At 39.1% G+C, this 21,378-nt stretch overlaps 2 protein-coding genes across 5 annotated transcripts in view; one reads left to right on the top strand and one right to left on the bottom strand.

Moving 5' to 3' along the window:
- Positions 1 to 1,146: 1,146 nt before the first annotated feature.
- Positions 1,147 to 21,378, bottom strand: part of LOC126372463 (chitooligosaccharidolytic beta-N-acetylglucosaminidase) — a 44,740-nt gene continuing 24,508 nt past the window's right edge. The window contains exons 4-12 of one of the 4 annotated variants that reach the window (XM_050018236.1): positions 20,600 to 20,808; positions 19,713 to 20,046; positions 19,251 to 19,392; positions 18,014 to 18,199; positions 17,496 to 17,618; positions 16,968 to 17,080; positions 16,077 to 16,315; positions 15,021 to 15,198; positions 1,147 to 1,174 (exon numbers count right to left, since the gene is read on the bottom strand). In XM_050018236.1, the coding sequence (XP_049874193.1) occupies positions 1,162 to 1,174; positions 15,021 to 15,198; positions 16,077 to 16,315; positions 16,968 to 17,080; positions 17,496 to 17,618; positions 18,014 to 18,199; positions 19,251 to 19,392; positions 19,713 to 20,046; positions 20,600 to 20,808 (1,537 nt within the window). In that variant the 3' untranslated portion in view covers positions 1,147 to 1,161. Of the gene's footprint in view, positions 1,175 to 3,195; positions 3,308 to 10,350; positions 10,379 to 14,281; positions 15,199 to 16,076; positions 16,316 to 16,967; positions 17,081 to 17,495; positions 17,619 to 18,013; positions 18,200 to 19,250; positions 19,393 to 19,712; positions 20,047 to 20,599; positions 20,809 to 21,378 lie in introns of those variants that run through there. The other 3 variants (XM_050018234.1, XM_050018235.1, XM_050018237.1) reach the window with 3 other exon arrangements.
- LOC126372586 (retinal homeobox protein Rx) lies at positions 8,769 to 11,574 on the top strand. The gene is made up of 3 exons (XM_050018415.1): positions 8,769 to 9,032; positions 9,810 to 9,924; positions 10,307 to 11,574. Exons 1-3 carry the CDS (start codon positions 8,826 to 8,828, stop codon positions 10,861 to 10,863), a joined length of 879 nt encoding a protein of 292 aa, XP_049874372.1. The 5' UTR covers positions 8,769 to 8,825; the 3' UTR covers positions 10,864 to 11,574.

Raw genomic sequence — 21,378 nt, 5'->3', positions numbered from 1 at the left:
ATATAAATTGGAAGGCCATTACAAACTTCCACATACAATTATAAATGTAAACAGTTTTAGCAGAGAACGGAAGATGCGCCGTATATCGATGCGTATACATAAATTATGTGTTTATGTGTGTGTGTGTGTGTGTGTGTGTGTGTGTGTGTGTGTGTGTACGTGTGCGTATGCGTGTGCGTGTGCGTGTGCGTGTGTGTGTGTGTGTGTGTGTGAAAGACAGTGATCACCCCAGCCCTCCGATTAGTTAAAGTAGTAAAGTTCCTGTGTTTCGCATCTAAGTACGATTATAACAACTGTAGTCTCTCAATGAGGGACTTTCCAGGCTACGTTCACCAAAAACGATATAGATGGCGTTGTACAGATTTTAACGTGATTAACGGGAGTGATAAGATCTGCACCACTCCCCTGGCTTCCAGTCCTGGCTCATATTCCACCGCCTGGGCTGCGTAGGTGCAGAGCGGCCGCAATTGAGTGGAATAAGTGCTTCTACATGAACCGCTCTGGCCCCATGCCAATAAGGGACACGCTGGATAACCTACCCAGAGCACGCCTTCCATCAAGGTCACCGATCTGGAATGACGAGCGCATAAAAAGTCAATTCAGTGTGGAAGATACGTGGAGGCTGGAGTGGAACATGTTCGACGGCACAAATTCGGACCTTATTCAGGATCCCTCGCGGAGGGTCCCTGGCTTTGACTCCAAGCGAAAAATCTGGACACGACTGAACCGGTGTAGGACCGACTATGGAAAGTCAAACCATCACCTATGTAGATGGGGCTTAAAGGAGTCACCATACTGTGAATGTGGTCACCCGGACCAAACCATATCTCACATTGTGAACGAGTGCCCTCTGCACCGGTTCCCAGGTGGTATAGCCGAGCTGCATTGTGTGACGGATGCAGCAGAGACTTGGTTAAGGGAGCTTAAGCTGGATATTTAATCCAAGCAGGATATTTGTCTGCCATACGCAATAATAATAAACGTGATATTTACCTTTTTTCTCTTTAATAAAAAAAATAAATAATAAAAATATTTTATTATCGAACAACTAGATTCATTTGGTTAGTAACAAACTTAAGATCTATGTATGTTATGTCTTTACTCGAAGCGACTGACTTTCTGACCTTCCAACCCGCGAAGGGATAACCAGCCCAATACAGGTTAGGCCACATACCTGCGAAAATGCATTTCTCGGGAATGTGGGTTTCCTCACGATGTTTTCTTCACCACTGAGCCCGTGATAATCATTTATGATCTAAACATGATTTCAAAAACTAAAACAATCATTGGTTTAGGCCTGTGCTGGATTCGAACCTGTGACCTGAAATTGCGAGACAAGCGCTCTACCAACTGGGCTACCACGGCTCTCTAAGTATCTTAGAACAATCCTACTAAAACTAACCTTACAAATAGAAAAGCATTAAATCTCAACTGTGCATGCATAAATAAACAGATGGTATGAGAGACTCATTTCAGATAATTAGGCGTACACCAGGGAACGCAGCGCGCACACAGTTCGAAAGCGCATTAATCAGCCCAGTGTGCGCACTGCGCCGGCGACTGTATTGTCCCGCTCGCTGCAAATCAGTAAACGCTGTTAACTTGTTCTTAGGGTTGGTTAAGAGGGGTTTTGCTTCAACAATAAAAAAATACAATTCGATTTACAAGTACAATCAAAGAGCAAAAGTGCAGTCAGTGAGCCCAGCGAATTATTTATAAACAGTGGTGAAATTATGAATTTTCAATCATTCGTTGTCATAATTATAAAATTTGTTTTTGTAGGTGTTTTTGGTCTATTACAGAAACGACATGTAACCAGGAGGTCTTAAGTACAACCAGATAATTATATTACTTTGCAAGAAACTGATTGGACTTTTGCATCTTATCATACATTTAAAGGAGTTGCAGTAAGTGCATACAATGAAAAAGTTTCAAGACAAATTAAATTTATTATTGAAGTTAGTAGGATGAACATGATGAGTCAAATGAAGCATTTCTCCAGTATTATGTGGATTTTCTCAAGATGTTTTTCTTCACCGCTGAGCACAATACAATACAATACAAATACACTTTATTGCACCAAAATAAAAAGAAACACATTATCTATGTTACTTATATCTTTTGAATGATTGATTTTGCATGATTTATGTAATTTAAATGCACGGTAAACTGTATTTTTTTGTAACACCTGTCACACTGCATTTATCTTATCTTAATGAGAAAGGTACTAGATTTTTTAGTTTAAATATCAAATAGAAGTGGATAGTATATCTAAAAATATGCAATTTTAACACTTAGCAATTCTGACGCTAATCATTATAACCATTTATGATCCAAACATAAATTCGAAAATTAATAGTTTAGGCCCGTGCTGGATTCGAACCTGCAACCTCACAGTGAGACCCTTCACCTAAAGTTTTTCATGTTGTTAAATTTAAAAATATCTTTATTCAGTAGGTAACATAGTTACACATTGAATCGTCAATTTTTACATAACAAACGTCTCATCCGCCTAAAACTACTGCAGCTTCTCACAACCTGTATAGCCGTATATGTTCGGGGTGGCTTATACATGGACATTCACTTACTTACAAAGAAAAAACTTTAAAAAGAAATTTAAAAAATAAAAAGTTATGTAATCATACAGAAAAGCACTAGCAACCCTAATCAAAGAACCGAGGGGTGTTCCCAACGGGGTGCGCTTCATTTATAAATGCTATTTTAACGCGGAAAAAAAGATTAATTAACTAATTGAGCGAGTTCTGTCCAACTTGTGATCATTTACCTGATTGATGCATATTGTCGTAACGAGATTAGAAGCTCGCCGATTATACTGATTGAATTTAAAATGCCTGTTATGAAAAAGTTTTGATTGGTGTGATGTGAAAAGAGATGGACAAATACATAAAGTAGCGTAAACGCCACACATTAAGTCTCGCGTACTTTAATGGAACTAATTGACAAGTCATAAATAATTCTATGCAGATACTGCGGCACTAGTATCGTAGCTGCGGAACTTAAGAATATTATAATTTCTACTTTCAGGCTGTATACAGAAAGAAAGCTACAAACTTATAAGCACTCACCGACGCTTGACAGCGCTAGTCCGATCTACACCACGGAAGCAGGTTGTCGCAGTTGTTTATTAATTTCATATGGCAGCTTTTCGGAACTTGTCGGCACCGTTCAGTGCTTATCGGCGCGCGTTCATTATATTTTCCTGCACGGGTCACTAGCGCTGTCAAGCGCTGGTAAGCGCTTATAAGTTTCCAGCTTTCTTTCTGTATACGGCCTCAGGTTGGAACCACTGAAAATTTATTAGGTAATTCACCCACAGTGAAATAAAAGCTAAAACAAAGAAAGAGATAGACTAAATGAACATTTCATACACACCAGTCTCCTATCATACAGAATATTCATGTTCGTCGTCACAACATTTTTATTCGTTCCCAATCCATCACACATCTCCACCAACAGCAGTGCCCAACAGTGAGATGTATAAAGTGTGTTAGTGAAATCGTAACGAAAACTTTGACGGATGATTTAGACAATGATTCTCATTTGATATCAAGTGGAATTTTCCGTCGCAAAAGTATGTAAACAGAAAATAATTTAAAAATACACAAACAATTTCATGAATTTTTCGAGAGGAAATTCCACTTGATATCAACTTAGAATCGTAGTCTGAATCATCCTCTTCAGTTTTCGTTACGGTGTCGAAAACTAAGGGGGATGGTTCAGCTCATTATTCTGAGTTAATATCAAATATAATTTTCCATCGCAAAAGTATATAATTTAAAATAATTAATTGAATAAAACACAAAAAACACAATTTTGCGACGGAAAGTTCCACTTGATATTAACTCAGAATCGTAGTCTGAATCATCCCCCTCAGTATTCGTTACGATGTCACTGTATAGGATGTTTATATTATGTTATATAATCACTAGTAAGATCAGTTACCTCTGAGTCAAGTAACATTAAGAGCGCTTTCACACGTGTGAATTTACCCAGCGACTTCTCAACGAAGCGATTGACTATCGAATGCTGCTAAGAAATGACCGCGGCACAATCGCTCCTTATACGCTGCGAGTTATTTTTTGCGTCCTTCCGTTGAGAAATCGCTTTGAAAAATCGCTAGTGTGAAAGCGTTCTAATCAATCAAGTAACAGAAGCCAAAGCATTCATGTCTAATACATGATACTATCCATTGTATTGATTTTCAAGGTCATCAATCGATAATGTAACTACTTATTGATAGTTCAGCAACAATTATCTGAAGACCTTTGATTTTTGGGATCAAAAGTAACTGCTAGTGGTCCTCTTATTATTTGGGGTAGTTATTATTTATATATTTAATATTTTCTTCAGGAAAATACTCGTATTTGCTTCACATTGAATGAAAAGATCTGCAGCCTAATTAGTTTTGCAGTTAATCTGGAGCAGATTATTGCGCAGTGTATACAGAAACAATATGGCTGAAATGTTTAATTAGCGCATTGCAGGCTGCGGGGGGAGGATGGGGTGGCGGGGGGTGGGGTGAGGTGTTATTCATTAAAATGTTTGTGGAAACTCGTTTAGCACTGCGGCGGGCGAACCTCCCCGCGAATAGGGCTGACTACTTGATTAATTAAATACGAATTTTCACGCCCAACTTTATGAAAAGGGTAGATGAAGTGCCTGGTTTTGGACACCAGCAGTGTTGAATACAAATGTATTACTGTGTTACTTAAGTAACGGGAATATTTAGAGAAACAAATTGGGAGCGCGGTGGGTTCTTACCAGATGCAAAATTTACTACAACAGGCCTGAAGATGGCTAGTATATGACAGTCTTTACTTTTAATAGCATTTATTTACTTACTTGTATAAGTTAAAGCGAAAGGCAAGAGGAAAACCACTGCCCTATTTTCCCTAACAAGAGCGTGGCTAGAGCGTGACTCTTAAATTAGTGATGATTTGTATAAGTAAGTACTTATTATGTATGTGGACAAGTTGATGATCAATCCTCCGATTGCCATCAACGGACCTTTGATTATTGAATAACGGTATGCATAAACCTACGAATAAATAATATTTATTCGTAGGCATAAACTCATATTTTAGATTTGTCTCATATAAAAAGGACTTAAAATACACATTGCATTACATTACTCGTAGCTTTAAAGACATGCAGTGGGTAGTGCATTGGTACCAGAAAGCTTAAAAAATATATATTCTGTTTTATCTTGTATAAGAATTTGAATTGAGAACAGATTACTTTAATGTAGGCATCTCGCAACCACTTTTATATTATTTTTACACTTTTTCTTTTTTTACTTTTTTATGGTGTAATGGCCAGTGGTCTTGAATTACATTTAGTTTGTATTAGGTGTGTACAGATGGTAACGGAATAAGTTATATAATTTAGTTACTGTTGTGTGTTAGTCATTTTGTAATAAAATGTGTATATTTTAATTGATCATCATCATCCCCCTAAGATTATCCCGTTTTTCACAGGTTCCGCTTACCTAACCTGAAGTATGACAGGTCCAGTTTTTTACAGAAGCGACTGCCTGTCTGACCTCCCAACACGCGAAGGAAAAACCAGCCCAATACAGATTAGGTCACATACCTCCGAAAATGCATTTCTCGGGAATGTGGGTTTCCTGACGATAAGTAACGACAGACGATGGGTGATGGTTTCTACGATATAAATATTAGAATAAGGATGGAGGTGTAATATAGGTATTAGATTAAATACCTTTTATAAAATAGTGTATTATGTAGGAAGTCAGCGACAGTTTAGTTTGGATTATAACGGCGATACGAAATAGTGGCTTTGTTTGGAGCCCCCTAACTCCCGACATAAAGGTATGTCTTTTTTATAATATATGATGAAAAAGTAAATAGTCCCAATGGTCCTATGGTACATTGTCTTGCTTCTCCATCGGGGAGCGCCGGTTAGAACCCCAGTTCCGAACTTGCACCAATGAGTTAATTTATCTGAAGTGCAGTCATCACACAGGAGCTCGGTGGCGCAGCGGTAAACGCGCTCGGTCTGCGATAGTTGAAGTAAAGCAACTTTCGCAAAGGCCGGTCATAGGATGGGTGACCACAAAAAAAAAGTTTTCATCTCGAGCTCCTCCGTGCTTCGGAAGGCACGTTAAGCCGTTGGTCCCGGCTGCATTAGCAGTCGTTAATAACCATCAATCCGCACTGGGCCCGCGTGATGGTTTAAGGCCCGATCTCCCTATCCATCCATAGGGAAGGCCCGTGCCCCAGCAGTGGGGACGTTGATGGGCTGATGATGATGCAGTCATCACTACATAGTTGGCTCGACCATTATAGACAGCGATTCGACCACCTATCACGTTGGTCTAACAGAAAGCTCCGTGAGGTATAGATACTTAGTTCATCTAGCAATGGATTTCAAAAATTCATAATTTAAAAATGTCTTTATGCAGTAGTAACATAGTTACACTTCGAATCGTCATTTTTTACATAACGAACTTCTCATCCGCCTAAAACTACTGCAACTTCTCAACCTGTATAGCTGGGGAAAAGAAGCTACAAGAAAAAGCTCGGCACAGGGCCCTAGACTTTTTTTTTTAATGTAGAACACTGTTATACAATTTAGTAATTTGGCTGCCTAATATCAGCCTCAGTTCTCAGACAGCGTCTTACAAATCTTCTAGATACTTAATCGCTAATTTTATAATAACTTTTTTACAAAGTTTCTGTTAATTTACTGGATGTATTTACCTCTGACTAGCTTAATTAATTAGTCGTGAGCTAATGCTATGTGAAACAGTAAATAATACTACGGGCATCAAACAGCCCTAGAAACGTGATTAACGCGACGAAGTCGGGCCCCAGATGAAAATGTTCATTCGACCGACGACATCGCCGCTACGACTATTGCGACTTAATTTTAACTGGTTTGCTTCATCAACAACATAAAATATACTCGTATTCTATAGGTGCGACCGTGGTCTAGTGATTAAAGCTAGCTCACGATCGGGAAGTCCCGGTTCGATCCCCGATGGGGACCTTGTCGAAATCACTTTGTGACACTGTCCTTTCAGTTATTGCGAGCTGGTAAAGTTGTTTGGACTTGTTCCACAGTCCATCCCTGTAGGAATTTAGGGCGTGAGTTATGTCTGTCTGTCTGCTCGGTTATTTGCACCAATATACCTATAACTACAGACTAAATAGCTGCGGTTGATCAACCGACAAATAAGAAAAATATGTCGTTTCGTAGCTCAGCTACGCCCTAGTTGATATACCTACGCCAAGTTACTCTCAATGACAATCTTTAGATCATTTTGGCAAACGGTTTGCTGTAAATTAAATATTTAGAATAGTTCATTTAGTAGTTAATAAAAGGAATATTAATTATTATTTTATATTAGGAATATTTACATACAATAGGGTATTTTAGTTTCCAACTTGTCAAATCAGTTACTTTTTACTAAACGTAAAAACACGAAATAACTATGGACTGTGATATCATAATATCACAGGTTGCTTTTTTATACTTACAAATTACTTGAAAAACGTGTCAAAATGTCGCACTTATTATTACATTTTTCTTTACTAAAATTCATAAATAAGTTAAATAGAAAAAAGAAAATGTATTTGTCACCTTTAGTAAAGTTAAGACAGATCTAAAGGTGAATTCTGATTATAATCAGAATTTCATAATTTATCTTTGACCTAGGTAACTCTACCCAATTATCATATTATGTACATGATACTGATTGTACACTTATGTGCTATATCTCCACAGCTAGAATTACATAAGTTGTAAGTAATCAACAAAAAGCCAATATAATTACTTACTTACTTACATTTTGCTGCAGTGTTCGTAGGTTTATTACCTGTGAAAACTTGTTTTAAAGAACTAAAAATTATGAAGAAATGCTGTAATGTCATCATCTTCAACTAAACTTTTTACATAATAGATTAAAAATATACAATTAAATTATTATTGTGAAACTTAAATTTGTCACTGTTTTGTTTTCCGCAGGAGGATATCTATCATTTACAGACACAATAGTTAAACAATGGGATTTAAAAAGGACTAAAGTGTTTTTCATAGTTTTGAAAAGAACAGCATGCATATCGCTATCAAATGACATCAAACTTTTCAATCAATAATTAATCTGAAATGTTATCACTTTCCCTGGATGGGCTGTGTTCTATGTAATATTATTGGTACTTGGTACTTGTTAAAAGATCTCATAATTAAGAAAAATAGGCCACAACCTAGTTAAGAATTTCACCTTTATATACCTACATAATTCTAATCCTCGAAGCTTACACCTTACAATATTCTCATTAGCGGCTCTCAGTTAACCACATTTATACACAAATTTGTATTCACGGACGCCATAACTTAATCTACACCTATTAAGTGCTACCCCTCATACTCATCTCTGACTGGCTGAGCTTTCCAACCCCTAGCCCCGCCAGCCAATCACAACCCTCCATTCTATTGCCGAGGGGTGGAGCCAGGGGGGTTTTCTCCACACGACTCTTCCAAATTCAAACAGTTCTCTCACGGTACTCTTATACTCAACACTTTTCGAAGTAACCTAAAGTTTACTTATGGAAATACGTGAAAGTTTTTTCAAGTGAAAAATTTGTGCAGTTCCGTTAATAAATTTCTGTAAATAGTAAAATTATATATATTATTTTATTAAAGAAATTTAAAAACATGTAAATTAAAAATAATATTTAATGTGATTTAAATATAAGAAATTCAAAAATGTTCCAAAAACAATAGTCAAAGATCAAGTGATTTATAAACAGACGCGACAGTAAATTGCAAGAGGATCAACGATGGCCGGTCCTTACCTGTCACCTTTACCGGGCGACCTCTTGACAGAGTACATGTTTGGACGACGTCGGCAACGTCGTAATAGAACCACGTTCACCCCTCAACAGCTAAGCGAACTGGAGTCACTATTTCAGAAGACGCATTACCCGGATGTGTTTCTACGGGAGGAAGTAGCCCTGCGGATTAGCCTCTCAGAGGCTCGGGTGCAGGTACTTATATACTTACCTAGGAACTGTTTTTGATATTTTTTAAAGATGTTTTTGTCATCTTTCTTTAACATCATGTCAGTAATCAGTCTTTCTTGTACATTGTTTTTAAAAAGCAATTAGCTTCGTTCTTTCGATTTCAAAGTAGTTCGGCTATTGATAGCCATATAAACGCCGTTTTTCTGACACATACTTATTGCTTAAAGAACTATAAACATTGTAAAAAAATTAACATTGAAGTTTTGTACGCATAGTGCTTTTAAAATATTTTGAAAGAATTGATAATTTAATTCAAATGGTTTTTCGCCGCAATTCAAAAAAAGTATTTTTTACTGACAAGTTTCAATTGAATAATCAATAATATAGTGGAAAAATTAATTGCCATATTACCGAGCCGAAGAAGCAGGCAGATGGCCTGTATTAAAAAAAAATAACTTTATGGTTCTCGTGCCATTTAAAGGATTAGGAAAAGAAACTTTGAATAAAAATAAAATATTAAGTATCCCAAGTTAAACTTAGACCATTTGCAGGAAACATATTTGAATAAATAAAATCCACTCATAGCTATGGAACACCTCATGCACTCATGATATTGGATGAGGATAATGAATACAGGAATTGGTGCAATTATCCTTTACCTTTTTTGTATAAATAGGTACCACTTATTTATACCTAAGTACCTAAAAGGAAATATACTCATACAAATAGAAAAGGTTTTCAGTAAGGAATAAGCAAGTAAGTTAAATATAGGACTTTTGAAATACAATTATTGTTTTTCAGGTGTGGTTTCAAAATCGGAGAGCTAAATGGCGTAAGCAGGCGAGATTGCAGTTGCTACAGGACGCGTGGCGGATGCGTTGCCTTGGGCTCGGCTCTCCGGCGCTCTCCATGCCCGGTTTGAAATTTAAATTACAAATTTTACCGTTACTTTTATTTAAACAAATAGTGTAAAGTCATAGAATAAACGATAATACTACGTGTATAGAAGGGACACTCTCCGCTGGCACCGACACGAGCTTGATTTATCTCTCCCCGTCAACTTTTGTTGTACTTTATTATATTTATTCTGTAAGCCGTTAAAAAGGAGCGCGCGGACTGTCTCGCTTGCACGGACAGGGTAATGCAATACATATTGTATCTGTGATTTTTGTAGAGAGTGTCCAATTTTTCTATGGTACATTCGCTTCTATGGTAGATTTTGAAGACTGTTTAAAACAATGACCACCATTAAAAAATATCATCGATGGAATAAAAAACCTCAGGATTTCTACTTACAGGTCACACCAAACCTCCGGACTCATCCCCTGAAGGAGGCGACTCACCAACGGGGAAAGAATCACCTGAGCCCCCTGCGGACAACAGAGAACTGAAGTCACCACGGCAGGACCACTACATCCACAACCCAAACATGCCAGATCCTTTGCCACCAATGCCTGTACATGACATACCCCCACTACCTTACGGAAACGAAGACAGATTCCAACAACCCTTTTCATTTCCTCCAATAATGATGTCACAACACGACAACACAGAAATCGGGCCCACAGACCTACGCGTTATGCCACCTAAACCCTGCCCTTGCACTCCAGGACAAGACGAACCGCAGAACTTAGCATACAGAAGAGAAGATGACAACAGCGATAGCGACACGGAGATTGATCTGACTTCTCACTCTAAAGACGATGATCTGAGGGAGTCGGAGCGATTGGCTAGTCGGATAGCCACGAGTATGTTCCGAAGCGATACGGTGCTGCACGATCTCGTCCCAAACGATCTTAGTCTTGGCGCCAAAAATGGCGGCGAAAGAAATGGGAAAAGCAATCTGTCGGTGTAAATGTTTAACGGCGTGTAACCTTTTTGTATGCGATAACTTTATGATCTCAAACCCTGTTATTACACCCCTATGTCACATAATGCGGGCGCAAAGGGAGTGAATTCGACTATTAATATTAAAGCGAAATCCGACCGTATGAAACGTCACATTTTTTGCTCAAAGTTCTCTAAATTGGCAATTCCGAGGCGATTTTCCTTTAAATTCAAACATCACGCATCTGAATAAGCATTGATGTATAATATGTTATTTTTAGAACTATAATCTTTTGTTTTTCAAAGTGAATCATAATGTTATAATTAGTTCATGTAGATTACTATAAATAATTCAAATTATTAATCTTGTAAAAAACACTCTCGTTGATGTCTTTTCTATAGGAATTCACAATTTAAAATAATGACGGAAATGTAACATTTTATTCTAAAAATGTCTCCTATATTCTAACTTATTTTGTTATATAACAAGTGTTACGCTAATACATTGCAAACTAGGTTCATATAATATACTCCTTTCCCCGTATTGTTCTAAGATAGAGCCCCAATTAATTCACTACTATCTAAATAGAGTGTAAACAATCGTATAAATATATTGTTCTAGTCAATAATAATTAATATTAGTCAAATTGTAGATATGTATGTATACTCATTTATTCGTATACTTAGGTTAATGTTGTAAATATAATATTGTATCACGTCAAAAATATCTGTAGATATCTTGAACACTTTTTAATCAACATCATCAGCCCATTAACGTCCCCACTGCTGGGGCATGGGCCTGCCCTATGGATGGATAGGGAGATCGGGTCTTAAACCATCACGCGGGCCCAGTGCGGATTGATAGTTATTAACGACTGCTAATGCAGCCGGGACCAACGGCTTAACGTGCCTTCCGAAGCACGGAGGAGCTCGAGATGAAAACTTTCTTTTTGTGGTTACCCATCCTATGACCGGCCTTTGCGAAAGTTGCTTAACTTCGACAATCGCAGACCGAGCGCGTTTACCGCTGCGCCACCGAGCTCCTCAACCTCAATTACGTCAAAAAATATCTGTAGATATCTTGAACACTTTTTATTAAACATTATCAACTGTAAACTGTTGAAATCTGAAACCATACTTTAATATACTTTATGACCAGTGGTTCCCAATCAGTAACATTTAAATGGCGAATCCACGTCATGACGATATAACGTGGAAATTTACGTGGATTTTGTCGTGAAAGGTCTCGATTCGCAGGACCACGCATTATGACGCATAAAAAGAAAAGAAAAAAGCCAAACCAGAATAGAAAAGAGAACCATATTGAAGACTATAGAGAACCGGAGAGAAAATATGATTGGCCACCTGATACGACACGATTCATTTATAACAAACATTATAGAAGGAAAAATTTAAGGGAAGAGAGGAAGGGGTAGACCTAGGATAACATTTATGAAACAAACAAAAGAGAAGGTGCAGGTTGTGTCGTATCGGGAGGTGAAGGTTTTGGCGGGAAGAAGAGAGGAAAGGCGATTACTCCACCGTCAAGAGCGCAGCTCTTAAATAGAGAGCGAGAGACAGTGTTGTAAAATTATAGTACCGATAGAAAAAATATTAATAAAACAAATTACAAATAAAATGATCTTTATTGGGTTTTCATTTATAAGTAGCGTCAGTATAAAAAACAGTGTCAATAGAATTATCACATCAAATTCGATTGTAATCAGACTTTACATTCTGATATAGAAGTATAAATACTTACACATTTTTACAGAAAGATTACGTAAAAGATATCGACCAAGTGTCTATATTTACACGGATATCTTAATGTTAATGTTGTGCACTTTTGAAATAAAAGTCGCACAATATACAAATTATATAAAATATAAATATAATTATAAAATATATTTAAGTGATATAAATATATTTTATATATTCTTTTATACTTTAAATATATAAAATTTGAAATTTTTTGAAGAAGTCACTTTGTGATCCCTAGTTTGGTTAAGATCACAGGCTGATCACCTGATTGGTCGAAAGTAAGATGATCCGTGCTTTGGAAGGACATTAAAGCGTCGGTCCCGGTTACTACTTACTGATATAAGTAAGTAGTCGTTACATGAGCCACGTAAAGGCCTTTGGTGACACTTGACACCAGGGTTCATGAGCTTGGTTTTCCACCTCAGAACCCACACTATAAAAGAGATAACTACATTTGGGATGTCTTTTAGACCGGATTACTTATTATATATAAACATAATATAACATAGCATAACGCCTGTACCCCCAAAGGAGTAGGCAGAGGTGTGCGGTCACGAGCATTAATATTATGTATACACTTTGGTGCCATGTCACATTAACTTTTTATAAATTGAAATGTAAGTCTCACTAAATGTCAAATATGTTAGTGCAACAGATTCCTAAAGTGGGTACATTATATTGCTCATGACTGTACAGTACACTCACTCATAGCCAGCTATACTTAAGTCCCATAATGTAACAGGGGGCGAGCCCAATGCCACCTATCTATGATCCAAACATGAATTCAAACTCATCATCATCATCATCAGCCCATTAACGTCCCCACTGCTGGGGCACGGGCCTTCCCTATGGATGGATAGGGAGATCGGGCCTTAAACCATCACGCGGGCCCAGTGCGGATTGATGGTTATTAACGACTGCTAATGCAGCCGGGACCAACGGCTTAACGTGCCTTCCGAAGCACGGAGGAGCTCGAGATGAAAACTTTTTTTTTGTGGTCTCCCATCCTATGACCGGCCTTAGCGAAAGTTGCTTAACTTCAACAATCGCAGACCGAGCGCATTTACCGCTGCGCCACCGAGCTCCTCTAATTCAAACTAATAAAGTCGAATTCAATGGAGAACATACATATTAATACTTAAAAACTACCAATTAGAACACAATATTATGCAAATAGCACCAAAATATCAGTCGGTCTTCATCAGAGATCTATGGCGCGCACCCTTTTTGAACGCAGGTACTTACTAATTTTACTAACTTATAAGTAAGTAAATTTTAGTAAAACATTTATTTGTCATGAATACTGAGGGGGATGATTCAGACCGTGATCCTGAGTTAATATCAAGTGGAATTTTCCGTCACTAAATTCATGATTTTTTTTAGTCTTTTAAATTATTTTCAATTCTATACTCTTGCGATCGAAAATTCCACTTGATATTACTCCCTCTCAGTATTCGTTATAATGTCACTTACACCCCGTACAAGTACATACAGGTAGCCATGCAAGTAGGTATGGGTGTTAGTGACACTGTAACGAATATTAAGGGGGATGATTCAGACCATGATCCTGAGATCCTGAGATATCATAAGTGGAATTCCCTGTCAGAAAATTCATGACAATTTTTTTTTAACGAAACTTCCATACTTTTGCGACGGAAAATTCCACTTTATATTAACTCAGAATCTCTGAATCACCCCTCAAAGTTTTCGTTACGATGTCACTAACACCCTGTAATACCTAAATATTATAAACTAAATCTCGCGCAGCGTCTGTCTGTATGTTAGTGACTAACTCAAAAACGCTTGACGCTCCGCGTGTCCCTGAACGAAACCTTACATACGGTTTTCACATTAATATGATCATCTTCCTAGCATTATCCCGTTTTTCACAAGGTCCGATTACCTAACCTGAAGATTTGACAGGTCCGGTTTTTTACAGAAGCGACTGCCTGCCTGACCTCCCAACCCGCGAAGGGAAAACCAGAAAAATACAAGTTAGGTCATTGGTGCGTGGTAACATGTCTACAGATTTGCTCATTGTACACTGGGCGTAAAGTCAAGGCTCTTCAAAGCGTCTTGTCCAGGTTTCACACGAGTGGACTGTGGGCTGGCTTCGTACAATGCTCTGAGAGTACTCTAGAAGAATATCTTCAGGATTCTGGTGGTGCTCCCACGTTTTAACAGCGCGTCGGACATATTCATGGACGTCGCGGATTTCGACACAATCATGCGCAAATAGAGAGCTTCGGTTATGCTGCGACTGCGGGGGAGCACTTGCAGAGTCCTGAGGATGATTGCCGAGAAGATGGACTCGGCTATTCTATGTCACTTATCTACTAACATAATAATATATTTAAGGGTGTATGTAACTGCTAACTAGTTACTAACATCGGATTGTCAATTGTTCTTAAATATATGTTTTACCTGCACATAGCGTCGTGGTGCGCGCACCAGCCGGGCGAGAGCGCGTCGGGGCGCAGGCCGCGGTTGATCAAGCGCTCGCGCAGGCGCTGCAGGCGCGGCTCGGCGGCGTTGGCGCCCGACGACGGGTTCGACCACAGTCGCTCGCCCACCGCGGCGGCTCGCGGCCACACGCGCGTGTCTGGAATCCATACATACATATATGCAACGCGTAAAAAAAAACAGGTATGCATCAATGTTTATATAATCTCAAGCCTACTTCCCACTGGGATAAGCAAAGACTATGGAATTACATTTGCTTGCGTCCTTCACGTTAAACCCAAATCATTTAATTCACTGGAACCCATTCACTTTCTATTGTCTCCTTCATGGACACCACTTGGACGTCCCTTATGTTCAAGACTTCTGTAAAATAAACCAGACCAATCAAATCTTCTGGTTAGGTACTAATCGGACCCTGTTAAATACGGAATAACGCCATGGAAATGGGTGGAATTTCAAGGACATTTACTTGTCTTATTTTATGAGCTCTGAGGATTGAGGTGTCAAATGTTCCTGACATGACTACGCACTTATTTACTTCAGTAAGCAGACAAAAGGGTTAGCGTTACTATTGAAGGATGGAACATCTTATATTTGGATAGTCCTGACCAAATAAGGACTAGTCTCAGTAATGTTTTGTTTGTCATCTCCTCAATAATATCTCTCTTTCTCCCACTACCACCACACCACAAAAAATCTGAGTTAGATTCGATTAGGACTTTTGTATCGTGAGCCCAACACTACATTGACACATACAGGGTGTTAGTGACATCGTAACGAAAACTTTGAGGAATGATTCAGGCCATGATACTGAGTTAATATCAAGTGGAATTTTCCATCGCAAAAGTATAGAATTGAAAATAATTAAAAAAAACTAAAAAAATAACATGAATTTTGCGACGGAAAATTCCACTTGATATTAACTCAGAATCATGGTCTGAATCATCCCTCTGAGTATTCGTTACGATGTCACTAACACCCTGTATAAACACGAAAAGAAAGCATCACTTTACTCACCTAAACCCTGAGCATCGACATACTCGCTCCAAGAAGCCACTTCTCCTCCCAACATATTATTACTACTATCTGGCAACATGTGTGAATACATCTTCCTCCAGTTGGAATACGTAGTCGCACCCCAGAAACCATGGTCTAGGTACCAGATGTCCTTTGGTACAGACACGGTACGGTAGCCAATCCTGAGGAGCTCGTGAAGTAAGGGGCTAGTCACTGGCTCCCATACTTGTATCACGTATCTGAGGGCAAATAGACCACAATGTTATGTTCTTCTTTTCGTATGGATCGTCTGTCGATTACCCTATTTACCCTATCTAGGATTTTCGCGCGTGTGAGAACAATACCGGTGCCAGGATTAAAATTGGGTTCAATAATTTTGTCGATCGCCAAAGTTCTAAAGTAATCAAACTGATTGCAACTCTTTCGCAAAAGATCATTTCTGACAGTTGTTATAATTGGCCCTGGTAGCGGATTTGCACCAATCGAGTAAGTGCAATTTTCAATAACACATTTGGCTCGACCATTAAAAATGGCGATACGGCTCACCACATGTCAAGTTGGTCTCACCGAAAGCGTGACTTAGTTTATCTTGTGATGGATGTATGTCTAAGTACCCTAATAGGGATATACCTAGTCGTGAGCTTATGACGTTATGATTGGTGTCATTTGAATGCCTTTTTGCTGCCTATTCCGACGCACACAAACTTTACCTAATTTCAGTTTGGCAACTCTCAAATTAACGCCGTCCTTCACTTACAATACGTGCAAGAAAGAGATGCAGCTAATTTAGTCCTCTCAAATTTTCCTGGTTGTCCGAATCGACACCATTATCCTTGTCGACGTATATCTGTCAGTCTGTGATGTTTTTATTCCTGTAATGATCAAACCCACCTGCTCGGATCCAAGTGTCTTACGATCCTATTCGGCTGCGTGAGTTCTGAAGACCATAGCATGATCGGCTGCAGTCCCGTTTCACCAGCCTTCGCCAACTCTTCGTCCCAGACCTTAAAAACAATATTAAGTTTAGTAAATAAGTACTTTCGAAATTGTACATTCTTTATTAAGTACATTTTAAGATTTCAATAAGATTTACTTAAGTAGGTACGTTAATTTTGAAGAATTATATTGATAGAAAAGTAATAAAGACAATTTTTAGCAGTGGCTGCAAGTTGTCTTTATTACTTGTGGCTCTGCCCACCCCATTTGGGATTACGGGCGTGAGTTTATGTATGTATGTATGTGTATATTGATAGAATCCCGTCAATAAAGGGATTGTAGAGTGCGTGAGATGATCCTGAGATTTTTCTTCAGGAATACGTTAAGGGTATTTCGGGAGTTATACTATTTCCAACTGGATTTGGGAAGTTAGCATATTAAAAGTCCCCACGTCTAGTTGGCAAGCCAAACCGAACTAATTACCTTCAATGCTTTATTGTGGAACTCCGCCCAGAGCTCAATGAAACCCTCGGCATCCAGTTTTATGTCTTTATCCTTCATGTATGTAACGATCTCTTGCGTTGCGTTCCAACAATTAATGAATACCTGGAAAATTAGAAGAGCTTTTATAGTAAGTATAAGCGAGAGGGGTCAGGTATGTAACTAAAGGTTGTTTTGAGATCTTAGCAAGTTTATCAAACCGAAAACTTAATTTTATTTCAGTCCAATAGTTTTTCTGACCAATAGGCACTTCTCTTTTTGCCTTCGCTTACCCGAAGTGGTTGTTATATGAAAAACACTCCACTAAGTATGCTGAAGAAATAAATACCCAGAAGGCTATCCAAGATGCAATGCTCAGCCGCGCAGCGCTTAGCTGAATATGTATGGAATTGATATAAGTGAGTCACGTGAGATTTCATTTCGCTTATGTTCCATACATTTTTATTAGGTTAAGCGTGGCGTCAATGCGTTCGCGTTTTAGCAACTGCCCTTTGACTCACCTCATCACCTCCCATATGGAACAGAATGGGGCGAGTTTGGAAGTCAATAATGTCCTGGTATAGATCTCGGAGAACTTTGTACGTGTTTGGGTTAGCTGGATTCAGCTGGCCACACGGCGGTTGGATGCAGAAGTGACGCCACGGCTTCGCGTTGACGCATACTGCCAGGTCGCCTAGGCCGTACTCCTGGTGAGAATTAATTAATAAAATTATTATTTAACACTAGGTATAGGCTTACCATTATTTAGGTTACTATTAATATTATAAGACATTTTTATGTTGTAATACTTTAGGTTTCGGTTTCCAGGATTAGTGCCCGAATAATGGCAATAGGCTCTAGATGGATATACTATACACCTCTCTGCCTACCCCTTCCGAGACACAGGTGTGATGCTATGTGACATTTCAGTCACCCTATCATTCGATTTGTTGAAACATGGCCGGGAAAAATCGTCAAAAGTTATACTTTAAACAATATGGCGGGTATTAGACGGGCATATTACGAAATGCCGGCACATTATGATCTGCTCAGGCAGATCCCGAACGGCTGACGACACATACAAGTCAATACTACCTTGCCGACCGGTTCGCCGCCAACCGCGGTGTGAAAACCGCCTTAACGTTAAGTAATATCTTTTATCAGTGCACAACATGCAGCCTCATTTTATATTGCAGTTTATATGCAATAAAACCATTGTACCTATTGTTTTACAGGATTACCACTTAGATACTGATGTAGATTCTTAACATGTTTTTTTAGTTTTCAAGTTTTTTTTAAATTCGATTTTTTTTACATGGGGTTCACATAACTGTTTATTTTTTGTTTCTTATTAGGCTTTTGCCACTTTAGCAGCGGGAATTATTAAATCATGTTGTGATTGGGATAGTCCCAGGTGGACGTCAATGCAAAATAGATATTCTATGTGAAAATATTCAACAAGTCAACCAGTTCAGTAATAAATATCCACCAGGCTTGGCGGGGTCGATCACCGACCTCATAACCCACAGCTAAAAGAAAGAAGATTAATGCCATTATATCAGGTAAGAGGTAGAGTTGAAAGAGGAAAGCCTGACCGAATATACCGAGATCAAATCCAGGATGTTTTAAAAAAAGGCCAGGAGTAGGTACTCGACACCGACGAGCATGCATGTGGTGAGTCGGGAAGATATTAAGTGGAATTACGTGTTCTTTGTCTACCTTCAATAGGCGTGATCATAATGTATGTATGATTCATACCTTGCCCCACTGCCAGCCGTTGCCGGCGTGCGCAGGCGCGTCGATCTCGACAACGACGCGGATGGCCCGCGCCTGCGCGTACGCCACCAACTCGCGCACTTCCTCTGCGCTGTAGATATCCATTGCTGAATACGCTCCGTATCTGCAATTGGTAAGAATAGACACGCAATTAGAACCTCCATTACGGGGACCTAAAAAATAATTATTTTCTGTACAACCTTGCCGACCAACAAGAAACCAGATGTCAACTGCAAGCATTTTGTTGGTTGCGTGACCGTGGTATCCTAGTGAAATATGGCCCTTAGTTTTGGTCCATATATCCATGACGATAATATAGAATGCAATGAACCATTCTGACCTTTCAGACAGCTTAGTCGACGCATCAAAATGTTATTACTCCTTATTATTAGAGCAAAATAATGAGTAGACGACTTTAATTCCTCCAAAAATACATAAAAGTACCTTGTGAATTGCGGTACCCGAGTTGACTCCAAAGGAAAACTTTGGGAATCCGTCACGTGCCAATGAAATACGTTCATCTTCGTCGCTGCCATGCCATCAATTGTTCTCTTTATATCTTCAATCGGAATGAAGTTTCTGGCAGTATCTATAAGGAGGCCCCTGTGTTTATACGCTGGACGATCCCTGATCTTTGCTCCTGCGACGATTCTGAGGCTACAGACGTAGTGTTCGGTGTAGTCGGGCATATCCGCTGCCACCAACTGAGAGAATGATTCAAGAGCATGTCTCGCTCCGTAAACGGTCTCAGCAAAAACATGGACTGCTACCTTTCCCTCTGAAATTGGTGGAAAAGATGATTTAATTTTGTTTAGTTTTGTATGAAAAATATAGTAAATCATAATCATAGTCATATGATGTTCTTGGCCTTGGGCTTGCCAACTATTGTAGATGGAATGTTAATAAAAGATGCCCTGATTTGCACAATTTTGATGAAATCATCAACTCTTTATTAGTTGCCATTCAACAACATGCATCATACATAAACTCAGGTTCGTAATCCCTCATGGGCGGGCCGAGCCACAAGTAATCAGAAGACAACTTGCAGCTGCAATCCGAATTTTGACACCTTTCATAAAATAATCCCTCTGTCAATTTATACGACATGTCCGGGAAGAAATGTATTTTTTTTTCTTCTTAATATCAGATGGGTTTTAATGTCAAGAGACACATTCTGCCTCTTAAAGAGGTTAAGAAAGTGTCGACGGTGTAACGAGCTTACCCAGAAGGTGCCAATTCAGTCTTGAAGGGAACATTGATAGCGGAAGTGCATTCCACTCTGTAGCATCTGCACGTGTTCTACCTTAACTTGCTGCAGAATACAAACTTACCTTTAGACTGTATATCCAGCATGTACTGCTCGTCAGTGTCCCAGGTGAGCGCGATGTTGTCAGACTTGACGCTGATGTAGACGACCACGGTGGTGTCAACGACTTCTGTCACGTTGCCTCGACACTCCGCCAGCAGGTTCTGAGAGATGACGTGCGTCATTGATGCTAGCAGCTTGCGCGCAGTGGGTGGCACGTCGATGAAATCGTACCTGGAGTAGAAATAAAATAAGTCGGTAAAGTACCAGCTGTGTTAAACGCAGCCGACGTCACCAGGGACTCGTTGATATCTGTGAAATCCTAACAGAAGGCGGATCAACGTATTCTCGTCGACGAATTGTTGTATCTAACTACTTAGGTTGAAGAAGTACTTCTCTCGTGTGGGTTGTGAGGTGGATGACCGCAGTGGATGACCAACCCCAGTAATCCTGGTCAGGGTTATTATTGAGCCGGCAAAGACCTCTGACATGGTCCATGTACCTAACGACTAGTCTTTACACCAGTAAGTAAGTAGAAACTGGGCTTTCATTCAACGTTGTTGACCGCAGCGCGAATAGATGACAGCACCTCCAGATTAAAGAAAGAAGGATTGATTACAAATTCTTAATCTAAAGTATCTAGGTACGATTACCGGTGGGGACACTGTTGTGTTACTACGCAATGAACGGCGGGACAAATTGATGTAGAGCTCCAGCCAGGAATGTTCTGGTGCGGCCGCTTCAGACGCCGATGTGAGTTAACTGGCGACATGACTCTTGTAATTTAGTATTGAGGGCATATAT

This window comes from Pectinophora gossypiella, chromosome 14, assembly GCF_024362695.1.
Source record: "Pectinophora gossypiella chromosome 14, ilPecGoss1.1, whole genome shotgun sequence".
Lineage (NCBI taxonomy): Eukaryota > Metazoa > Arthropoda > Insecta > Lepidoptera > Gelechiidae > Pectinophora > Pectinophora gossypiella.
Note: the sequence above shows the minus strand (reverse complement) of the source record. Positions and strands in the feature narration are given on the sequence as shown.

Bases quoted from the DNA above. Each gene is read 5' to 3' on its own strand.
- LOC126372586 (XM_050018415.1), top strand. From the start codon at position 8,826: ATGGCCGGTCCTTACCTGTCACCTTTACCGGGCGACCTCTTGACAGAG. The intron at 9,033-9,809 runs GTACTTATATAC...ATTGTTTTTCAG, and splicing joins TCTCAGAGGCTCGGGTGCAG to GTGTGGTTTCAAAATCGGAG. The intron at 9,925-10,306 runs GTTTGAAATTTA...TTCTACTTACAG, and splicing joins TCCGGCGCTCTCCATGCCCG to GTCACACCAAACCTCCGGAC.